Raw genomic sequence first — 12,132 nt, forward strand, 5'->3', positions numbered from 1 at the left:
CGCGAAGTGAGATAAAAAGAGAATAAAACTTCACTTTATGCTCCGCGGGATGGCGACAGCCGACAACCTCCCGAGTTCTGCGTAAACCAGGCGGAGGATGGGTGATTTTGCAATACTTTCATATATTTCAAATTTATCTGTGTTACAAAAATGTCACATTATCTCTATCCATTCAAGAAAATGCCATGCATTAGAAATGAATTTACTATTTGGTTTTGTTCGCCTATTTTCCTCTCCCCAGGGTAAATATGCTAGCAGTTAGCACGTCATGAACTGATAAGATGCGAAACCGTATCATTCCATCCCGGTGTCGCACTTGTTGTTACTGTGTTAGTATTTATTTACGCTTCTGGTCACTGTACCCGACACGTATTCGCAGGTTCGAATCGCGTGGGGATTATTTACTGGCATGGTACGTGACTAACTCATGTTCAGATAATCGCTGGTCATGTGTCTGAGACAAATAACAGGGTAACGTGTACCGTGTGGGTTTATTTTGTGTGGTTTAATATTTTTAATAATTTTGTTTGTCCGTCTAGTGTTGATTTGTTATATACCAGTTTATTTTTATTTCCAACCAGTAAAAAATAAATATCACAAGCACAAATGACGAAAAAATGATAATGTACACAGTTTTATTCGGGAAGGAAATTCGCGGGGAAACAAAGCTGGTTCAAACTCAAAGTGACCAAAATAAATTTGATTGATTGAACTATTTCCATACTCGATATAGACTGGTAGGACATACATTTATTCATCCCCGTGGAGAGGAATACCGATAAGACGGCTTGATCATATGGCGATGGCGAACCACGGCTCCTCGCCCGGTTGATGGGAGAGGAAGAAATGACCGACCAGCGGTTACATGAACACGGCGACGAGGAGTCCAGCAATCCGCTCCCGCATAATTATCCCGACAGGCCACATGATTCAAACCAGCGAATCCAGGCGAGGTAATCAGAGGTGTGGTGGCGAGCGTTATTTGTTTCAGATGTATGGACTTGATGGTGTGGAGGAAGCCGTGACGGACCAGCGGTTACGTGAACGGAGAGGTTTCCAGCAATTCTCTCGAATGTAATTATCCGGAGCATTGACCTGGTATATAATATTCAGCTTCTTGGCCTTACCATTTTTGGAACGCGCATATTAGATATTTTTTCCTTATTCAAACTTTAAGTCACTAATTAATACTCAGATGCTGGTATGGTTGTGTACCCCACACCCTTTCCAATTTTCAACATCCTTTTTTGAAATGCAATTTTGTGGCAATCATAAATTTCTACCCCTTCCTCAACACCATCTTGCTATATTCTTGAGTGATTTACCGAGAACACGACGTTTCCTGGCTCGTTATCAATATTCCTTTCTCCAAATGAACCAGCCGAGATGATGAAAATTGCACGCTTATTTATGTAGCTTGGATAACTTTGACAGGGAAGTAAGTCTGCACTATAAAAAACGAGTTGTACACACAGTCTCCAACCTTTTATTTCATTGGTTAAACACCAATAATAACACACCCAATTAATTCGATTTTTATTTTTTAAAATACGAAGTAAACTACCGAAAACACAATTATTAAGCTTACTATTTTGTGTATATCAAGGAACTTCATGAAATGGTTGCAAAACGTAAATGAAACTTCTAGGAAAAATATATCAGCAAACAGAATCCAGCTAAAGTAATTTAAAAATAAATCACAAACTGTCTCATTCAGTTTCTACAAAAATACAACACAAATACTTTATAACCAATTCTTTATTGCAAAGCTGCATTATCAAACTGGATTTCGACCAGATTACAAGAGGTAGCTGAAAATGTGTTTGGCAGCGCATGGCGCAATGATATACCATGCTTCATTTCGGGTCACATGGAGCATATTTTAAGTTTATACTAGACCTACAATATTTTTCAAATAGATGCTATTGAGATGCTAAATTTGAGACATAGCGTATAATGAGGATGTCAGATACCAACATTCATCAGGCATCAATAAGTGTGAACTTTTATAATGAAATGACTCCGCGAGTCAATGCAAAAAATGAACCAAGTGCAATAATTTAAAATAACAACTAGAATATCTAAATTGATTACTGTAGTTTCTCAATAACAATAGCACTCGCACCACCTCCTCCATTACAGATTCCGGCACATCCATATTCTCCTGGTTTCAATCTATGAACCAAGTGACCGACGATTCGTGCTCCAGACATTCCTATTGGATGTCCAAGTGACACAGCACCTCCATCTACATTGACTTTTTCAGAGTCAATGCCTAACAATTTGATGTTTGCAAGAGCGACAACGCTAAAAGCTTCATTTACTTCCCACAATGCGATATCATGGGCCTTGAGTCCAGCCATGTCGAGAGCTTTTGGAATGGCATAAGCGGGTGCTGTTGGAAAATCAATTGGTTCTAATGCTGCATCAGCAAATGAAACAACTCTGGCAAGTGGTTTGACATTCAAACGATCTGCCGCATCACTGGTCATTAATACCAATGCAGCAGCACCATCATTGAGAGTGCTTGCATTCCCAGCTGTGACGGTTCCATTATCCTTTTTGAAAACAGCCCTCAGTGTTGGTAACTTGTCATAATTCACCCTTTTGTATTCCTCATCTTCTGCAACAACAACATCTGGCTTTCCTCTTTTTCCAGGGATAGTAACCGGAGTAATTTCTGCACTGAGATGCCCTGCCTTTACAGCTGCAGCACTTCTTTTATAAGAAGATATAGCGTAATTGTCTTGATCTTCTCTGGAAAAGTTGAATTTTTCAGCAGTATCTTCACCACAACACCCCATGTGAAATTTATTGTAAACATCCGTCAGTCCATCGCCAACAATAAGGTCTTGGAGTTGTACACCTCCATATGTTGGAGGTGTTCTAGGCATTGTAAAGGGGACATTAGACATACTTTCCATTCCCCCAGCCACCATTACACTTTGATGGCCTAACATTAGTGACTGTGAGGCGAGCATAATGGCTTTCATCCCCGATGCACAGACTTTGTTTATTGTTGTGCAAGGTGTAGATGTTGGTAATCCTGCACCAAGGGCAGCTTGCCTTGTTGGAGCTTGTCCTTCTGCTGCCTGAAGTACATTCCCCATGTAGACTTCTCCCACTTCATTCATGGGAACTCCTGCCTTGTCGATCGCGGCTTTTATGGCTATTGATCCCAATTCTGTGGTAGGTATGGAAGACAAGGAACCCTGGAATGATCCAATGGGTGTTCGCATCGCACTTGCAATTACAACCTTGTTAACTCCAGTAGAATTGGACATATTTCTGCTCAAGAGTGAGTTAATGCAAGTTTTAAATGCTTGCACTGTTGGTCCTCTTCCTGTATATATTCTCATTATTATTTCTGGAGTATTAATTTGCTAACTAAAAAAAAATAAAAACGTATGAGAAATGAATGCATCATTGATCATTGACTTATAAATAATTGCATCACCAATCGCAATATTGGGATAGAAAATACAGATTGCAAAGTCAGATGGTCAAATAATAGCTAGATTTTAGATGAACTGTGGCATGGGTTTGACAAACTTCAGTCAGTAAGTAGCACTTAATCTCATGATGAAAAGTAGGATGGAAGTTTTCTACCAAATCATTCCATTTTTAAAAGTAATTTTGTGGTATGGTTGATCAAAAGCATTGTACTTTGATATAATACTATACCTATAGCCCAATTTCAATCAGTCAAAAAACATTTTATACTGTTATAGGAAACATTAATTCAAAAACTGTTGTAGCAGTAGGCCTATCGACTACTTATTACAGTATTATTTATTATACTATACCAGTGGTTGAAGGTTACAGACAGACAGAGGTAAGGTACTGATACAGCATGAGCAAAGTAAAATAGCATAACATCGCTGTAAATCAGTAATCATACTTGAAGCATTCTGACTACTATACCAGTACGGTACCGTACCTGAGGCTTGACCAGACTTTTTATGAAAGCATGTGTATATTTCAGTATTTCTCGCTTTATTTTTTGCTAGGATAAAAAGGTGAATACACTGATAAAGATATAAACTATTACCGCTACGGTACCTTTTTGCTGTCTTGGATGTACAGTTGTATTCTGGATTTCTTGATCAACTTCTCCCATTATCTGATTATTCTAGCATCTTTTTAGCACACACAGTTGGCGTTGCAGTGGAAAATTCGGAGGCAAAAACGTTGAAATTTTTGCATGTCAGTTAGCCTATATCTCGTCTCGATCTACGTTTTTCAAATTTTTCCCCTGGACATATTTAAATCTACTTTAATCCTGTAATCATTTGACGTTTTTAACGTCATTCAGCATTTATGGTGTCGCTGACACGATGACTTGATACCGTAGTCTTTCGCGGCTCCTCCTTAATTGCAGTCGAAACATTGTGTGCCTGGTGTTGTTTTTCTTTTCCTTGATTTACTACGGTATGTTTAATGTTTCTTGCACGACGAAAATAAATTACTGAATCGGTAATAAAGCAACTTATCCTTCTCCTTCTTAACCACATGAGATACTTCTCATGTTTTAAATTTTTTATAGGTTTTGCTTGCCCTGCAGAATTCTCTATTTTTAATTTATGTTTGTTATAGAGTTTTCGAAATAAACTATCTATCTCTCCATTCTCTCATCGGGCACAGAAATGAGAATTATCATTGGGCACAGCAAAGGACACGCCCCCTTTCGCCATCCTGCGCGACCCTTGACCCTTAAAAATTCTTTCCATGTTTCACCATTGCAAGTTGTTGAGGCTTATTTTGTGAGTGTTACGGAGAGTTCATGCTAACCATCATAAAACATTTTATATAAAAACAATAATTCACATGCGGCTTACAGATAATGAAAGCTAATTTTAGGTTAGTCATTCGCAAGGTTTGCGAGATCAAATTTTCATGATAAACGTAAGCTAAACTATGGTGGCCCATCGTTGTCACGTGTAAAATTTAAAAAAAAATGAAGAAATAAAATGAAAAAGCGAAAATAAAAAAATAGTTGTAAAAAAAACATAAAAATAATTGAAAAAAAATAAAATAAAAATAAAATTAGAGTTAAAAAAAAAATTGAAAAATAAAACAAAAAAAAAAAATTAAAAAAAAAATTAAAATTAAAAAAAAAATTAAAAAAAAAAAAAAATTGAAAAAAAAAATTGGATAAAAAGAAAATAAAAAGGTTGACAACGATGGTCCGCCTCGTGGCCCATCGTTGTCACGCGTTTTTATTTTTGAAAAATTTGATGCTGCTTGGGACCAACGTTGTCAGGCTTAATCCTACACGCACAAATGTGTTTCCTGGGTTTCTAACTCACTACTGATTTTCATGAGCAATATCCAATAAATTCAACATGGAAATGTTCTATAAATTCTCCATGCTACAAGTTCAGCCACAAGCAATATATTTATAACAATGATAAGAGAATATAGAATTGGATACGAAAATTTGTTTTTACGTGTAGAAGGTAATTGAATTGGAAAATGCTGCTTAACTGCTCAGAGACTCGTGCGATGCCGGTACGGTACCGTCTGACCGTACCGGTACCCATGCAATCACTCGTGAAAGAATGGGAGATACGGATAGTCTCGTAGAATATAGTCTACTGAAACACTCTCTGCGCCTGCCCCATACCGTACAGCCGTAACGTACCGATCCAGACAAATGATAAATCGCCCGTGCTCAACCATTTATTTCAATCCATACCTCGACTCACTATATTCTACTAGGATCATGGTATGGATTGAAATAAATGGTTGAGCACTGGCGATTTATCATTTGTCTGGATCGGTACGTTACGGCTGTACGGTATGGGGCAGGCGCAGAGAGTGTTTCAGTAGTCTATATTCTACGAGACTATCCGTATCTCCCATTCTTACATGAGTGATTGTATGGCTACCGGTACGGTCAGACGCAAAGCGACTATAACCGACTACCGGTATTTGGTAAGATGGTACGGTACCGGCATAGCGAGTGTCCAGACAACTGAGTAGTTAAGCAGCATTCTCCAATTAAATTACCTTATACACGTAAAAACAAATTTTCCGAATTTTCGTATTCAATTCTATATTCTCTTATCATTATTATAAATATATTACTTCTTGTTGAACTTGTAGCATGGAGAATTTATAGAACATTTTCATATTGAATATTGCTCAAGAAAATCAGTAGTGAGTTTGAAACCCAGAGAACACATTTGTGCGCGTAGGATTATGCCTGACAACGTTGGTCCCAAGAAGAAGCAAATTTTCTAAAAATAAAAACGCGTGACAACGATGGGCCACGAAGCGGACCATCGTTGTCAACCTTTTTATTTTCTTTTTATTCAATTTTTTTTTTTTTAATTTTTTTTTTTTTTTAATTTTTTTTTTTGTTTTTTTTTTCGTTTTTATTTATTTATTTATTTTTAATTTTAATTTTTTTTTTTCATTTTTTTTTTAATTATTTTTATGTTTTTTTACAACAATTTTTTTATTTTCGGTTTTTTATTTTATTTTTTATTTTTATTTTCAATTTTACGCGTGACAACGATGGGCCACCATACTAAACTAAACTGAAGGTGTTCGGAGGACATAGTGACTACCAACGACTAACGTGACAACTGAGTAATTTGAGTTACATAACTATATTTTAACAAACACAGCTGAAAACTGACAAATAACAAGCAAAACCGCGAAAACATAACAACGTTTACAGCCTTGCTTTGAAAGCTGTCCAGGCATAAAAAAGTGTCTGAGCGGCAGGGTCACTCAAACTATTTTCACCAAAGGTTCGTTTACAAAACTTTAAAATTACTGGGGTCCGGACATTTCATAAAATTTATTTGGTTAACTAAACGAAACTTCAAATGCATTATTGATTAAATACAAAAGCAATGAATGGCTCACAAATATGGATACACATGTCGCACATCGGCAACTGTATGGATGTTTTCCCGAGCATCGTTTTCTTGTTTATTTCCGTAACAATGACGTATAACAAAAAAATTAAATTTTTTTAAGTCTCTCAGACACTTCGTTCGCTCAGACAGTTATTCGAGTTTTTTCCGATTCGCGTGTTATTTGTCAGTTTTTGTTTGTGTTTCTGAAAATTAGTCTTAAATTAAGTATTGTAATTTTCATTATGCCTTCCGATATGCTTTAGTTTAGTAACAATAATCAAAAAGAGGCCTAGGAAAGCTGCGATAGACTATGCTTAAATGAGCGCGTAAGCGACACGCGGTTGTATATTTTTATAAAAATATCGGTTTTGAGGATGTATATCAGTTTGTAAATGTCAACTCTCTGAAACACTCGAAAAATACGCATCCAAAATTTTGCAATAGTAAAGTATAGGGAAAACGTTTCTGAGGTGAAAGGTCGGGGAAACATCCTAAGGATCTTTCCATACTGTGTATGTAAATAGTATCAAAATCATCTGAACCTATGAAACGATGCTTGTGCTGCCAAAATAAACAAGCCGTCGCGGTCCAAATTGAATAGTCAAAAGGTCCGGATTCGGACCTCGGTCTGCCAGTTGAGTAGACCAGTGATTCCCAAAGTGGGTGATATCGCCCCCCGGTGGGCGAAAACGATACAGAGGGGGGCTAAAAAGTCGAAGGGGGCGATTTCGTGAAAGCTTATTTTGCTCGGCGCATCGTGCACTTGATTACTGTACTCTGCGTGCTTTCGTAGGTTTGAATCACGTGGGCGATGTCACACGCAAAAGAATTGCTAGACTCGTCTTCGCAGTAAGGTACGGTAGTTTGCGTATCCCAGTGGTCGGGAAATCTGTAGTAATCTGGCCCGGGACGCTTCACTGAATGAACCATTCCCCGACCTTTGACCCCGGAAAATTCTTACCATACTCTACCATTCTAAAATTTTCGGTATTTATTTTAGGAGTGGTTTCGCGAGTTGTTGCCTATAGCATACAGTTTTTGTTTCAAACTATCCTTTTAATTCATGCCATTCAACTATATGTTTTCAAAAGTACCGGTAAAGAATCTTAGCCTAGTCTATCACACTGGGTGACCATATTTCCAAACCCCAAATGGAGGACACATCATTCGGTAGAACCATGTTTTACCCGTGCCTGATATATATACATTATATATCTACTAAATATCTAGGCTTAAATATGGAAGTGACAATACACAATAGACGATGTGACGACAATGCAATAATGCATTTTTGTCTTGTCAACATGCAACGGTAAACTAATCTTGCTTTCATTCACCTCAGAAACGAAAGTATCGTGTCCGCAAGTAATGCACTCCACTTCGCTATTAGTTTTATTGGACACGGAGTGGAAATAACGATCGTTTCAATATTATCTTGTTGTTGTTGTCTTGTTGTTGTTGTTGTTCTTTGACACTTTTTGGACATCTAGAGGAAAATCTAAAAAACCGCTTTTCTCTTTCATTACTGGACCGATTGCTTCGAAATTTTCACTGGTTAAAGATGAAATTTTTCTCCAGAAGGCTATTACTTTTATTTATTTCAAATATTTCTGTTAGCTCTGTGAGATTTGTTTTTGTTTGCTATGACGTCACCGAACGTTCTGCGGACGCATAGCCGACACTCCTCTTCTTTTTGATCACGTGCCATCGAACATCGATAATTCGTAACGAAGTCCTTACGGTACTTTGCTACGATTACCGTGCAGTATTGCAACAATGTTGGTTTTCTTTTCTGCGGGGACGTTACCGTATCGCCTTAGCGAAAGTTGGAAGTCCTACTGTACTGCTTCGCTTGGTGTGAATATATTTGTAGACTGTGATCTGACGGTACGGTAAACCGTACTGTACTGCGAACCGACGTGTCCATATATTTGGGCGTAGCTCTCTTGTCTTTTCTTAAGGCATGGATACTTCTGCTTTAATTCTTGTGTAAAATGGGTTTTTACTGGGTCTACTGACGAAATTTTCTGCCAAAATCGAAACTTCACTAAAATGCGAAATACAAATGAAATGACGTAAAAAATAATTGCAGAACAACACGATTTTTCGTGATAAACGGCTATGCATAACAAGTATGCATTTAACCTAGGGCAGTGCTTCTTGAGTTTTGCGGGTCTGCCGAACCTCTCCACTATTGTGCAAGCTTCCGTCAATAGTTTAAACTAGGATCTCAATCAGAACTTTACAAAGGGGAAGCTAATTTTCTGCAAGGTTATATAAAATGATCATTGTGGTGTAACCTTATAATTAGATACTAATACGATGTGTGCGTAAACAGTGATAGTTGTGTCACAATAGTGTCGCAGCAACCATCTTTTGTTGTATAAAAGTTGCATTTTGGAGATTCGAAAGATGATATGATACCTCAAAAATGTTGGTAGCTCAAGTCATTCGTGTCCAAAACTTCAAACTGCATCCGAATGCGGATTGAAACGTTTTTTTTACGGATTTTTGCCGAAATTGACATAGCCTACATTATGAACCAGCGCCATTTTGATATGAGTTTTAATGAAATGTACTGAATTCAAGATGTAACGGTCATTGACATGTCCAGTAAAACATATACAGTATCTGCGCGAAGCTACACCCGGCTGAGCCATTTCACGAGTTGTTTAAACGTGTAAGATTGTATATCGTCGATGGACTATCGTAAATTTAATATTTTTACTTAATTAGTAAGCTGGGTACTAGAAACATTTTATTATATATAACTATTGTAAAGAACCTTCGACGAACCTCTTGAACAGCTCCTCCAAGTTTCTACTTACTTTGGAATTTTCTTAACACATCAAAAACTGTTATCATAAGAGAATTTTGAATATTTAATCCCGCGAAAAAGGAGGATATTTTGACTTTTTAGAGCGTCCTCGGAAGACACAAAATTTTTAACGAAAAAGGAGGACAAATCCTCCAAAAGGAGGACGTATGGTCACCCTACTATTACAGCTATTTCTACACTAATTTTTGATTACTGTAATTAAACTGAAAGTCCTAGCAGGACAAGGTGGTCATTGACTTATTTTATTTAAATTTTCGAAAAACTACTAAAAACTAACGAATATATTTCAAAATCGCGAAAATGAGGTAATGTTCACGACCACGCCTGAAAGTCTGTCTGAGTGAGGAATGTGCCTGAGTGGATGCGAAAGGGGGCATTGTTACGTTTATTTTTGCACCTTGCTGATTGGCCAATGGCACTAAATAAACAAGGAAGTCTATGCCAGGGGAAACATCCAAACGGCAGTTTTAACGATGACATCATTTTATTTATTATCTACGCTCGACGAGTAAATTACATTTTTTTACGTAACAGAATTTAGCGTTTAGACTAAATTTTATTATATCCTAAAAATTATATTGAAGAGCTACTCGTTTAACGAGCCTACAATTTAATTATAATTAGGCAAGTGGAAACACGCAGAAAAGTTGATGCTGAGTGCAGGGGTTCAATAGCGCAGTAAATATTCGAATATATTGCAATGTAGTAGGGAAATAAAATTCATATTCTATTCGAGGGATTCATCACTGCTTAATTTTTGTAAGAATGTATCTTCTTAAAGAAAATCTTTATCAAAATTTCACAAGCCATGCGCAAATATTCACTTCGATGTTTGGAAGTACATATTTGTGCGAACAATTATTTTCGAAAATGAACATTACAAAGAACAAGAGAGCTATGCTCAAATATATGGACACGTAGCGCCACCCAATGACAATAATTTTGATGACGTCATAGCGAAAAAAAAAGTAATAGCCTTCTGGAGAAAAATTTTATCTTCAACCACTGAAAAAATTTCAAAGCAATTGGTCCAGTATTCGAAGAGAAAAGCGACTTTTTAAAACGTGTCAAAGAACAAGAACAACAACAACAACAACATAATATTGAAACGATCGTTATGTCCACTTCGTGTCCAGCAAGCAAAGAACTAGGATTAGTGATGCCCATTTAGAAAATCTTCCAATCGTCGAGATGCTATCAAGCGTGATGCAGCAACAAGACAGTGTCACATTGAATGTCATTGTAATAATTTTTTAATAAGACGAGTGAGTTAAGTTCACGAATTATCGCAGTTTTCGCACGATGTTCCGTTTTTAAATTTCAAAAAATATATGCGATCCGCAAAAGAATAGCAACCCTAAATTTTGTCCCGCGAGCGACATAAAATTTGCCGACCCCTGGGCCATCCGAGTCCGCGAACCCAAAACAAATGGCTGATTAATTCTATGAACTGGTGATCGGACTGGAGGACGTGGTAGGATGAGGAATCGGGAATGAATTTTACCCAAGACCATTATATATCATATATTTGGGTGAAAATCATCAGGCTGTAGAGATATGAATGAGATGTACGAAAATCATTATTATAAGTTTTGAAAATTTTTTTTTTCATTATTTTAAGGTGAAATGGGGTGAATTTAGATAGTTAAATGCAAGAGTACACGGTGGTTTTTGAAGAAGTAGAACCCTGGATTCTTCCATTCCCGACCTCTGATATGGTGAGAGAGGGGTTTTCAGTCGTGCTGCTTTTGCTATCAAAACAACGAAATTGCCTTTCCATCAGTAAATGGGTAATTTTAGATATAATAAAAAACTCGCTTAAGATCACCAAGCTCATCCATCTCATTGAAAAACACTATAAAATATAATTTGTCTTTTTATTTGGTCTGCAATATATTCGTTTCGGACTTTCAATTTGTTTTGTAGTGCCGGGGGGCGATGAAGTTCTTTAAACTACTATAGGGGGGCGATGGTGCAAAAAGTTTTGGAACCACTGGAGTAGACTAGGTTGATTCATTGCCGATTGGTCCTTCTTACGGACATAAAAAAAAATCCGACGCTCGAAAAACGGGAATCGTGTAGTTTCGTACCTAACGTACTTCTAGTGGGCGTAGCATAACAAATTTTGGATATGTTAAATAATAAAATTAGAAGCGAAAAAATTTAAACATAACCTATAGATATTACTTAATAATGGAACAGAAATTTATACTAACAAATAAAAAAAAATTTACACGCCATATTATTAATTTTGTGAGGATTGCCAGATCGAATACGGAATTAGTATATTTTAGCTTGAGTATTTCTTAGTGGAGGAGTCGGAGACAGGACAAAAATAGACCGACCAGCCTAACCAAACGTGAGTTGATTTCATAAAAGTCATTGAACTGAAGTATAGGATTTACATATTTATCCCGGGGG

At 37.0% G+C, this 12,132-nt stretch overlaps 1 protein-coding gene across 1 annotated transcript; it reads right to left on the reverse strand.

The window, feature by feature from the left end:
• Positions 1 to 1,470: 1,470 nt before the first annotated feature.
• LOC120332324 (acetyl-CoA acetyltransferase, mitochondrial-like) lies at positions 1,471 to 4,648 on the reverse strand. Its single transcript, XM_039399542.2, has 2 exons — positions 4,063 to 4,648; positions 1,471 to 3,387 (listed from the first exon to the last, which is right to left on the reverse strand). The coding sequence occupies exon 2, from the start codon at positions 3,357 to 3,359 to the stop codon at positions 2,091 to 2,093; it is 1,269 nt and encodes a 422-aa protein (XP_039255476.1). The 5' UTR covers positions 3,360 to 3,387; positions 4,063 to 4,648; the 3' UTR covers positions 1,471 to 2,090.
• Between the last annotated feature and the right edge of the window lie 7,484 nt (positions 4,649 to 12,132).

The sequence above is a fragment of the Styela clava genome, chromosome 13 (assembly GCF_964204865.1).
Source record: "Styela clava chromosome 13, kaStyClav1.hap1.2, whole genome shotgun sequence".
In the NCBI taxonomy this organism is placed as follows: Eukaryota; Metazoa; Chordata; class Ascidiacea; order Stolidobranchia; family Styelidae; genus Styela; species Styela clava.

What these genes read in the sequence shown, in the direction of transcription:
- LOC120332324 (XM_039399542.2), bottom strand. Translation starts at nt 3,359, where the DNA reads ATGAGAATATATACAGGAAGAGGACCAACAGTGCAAGCATTTAAAACT.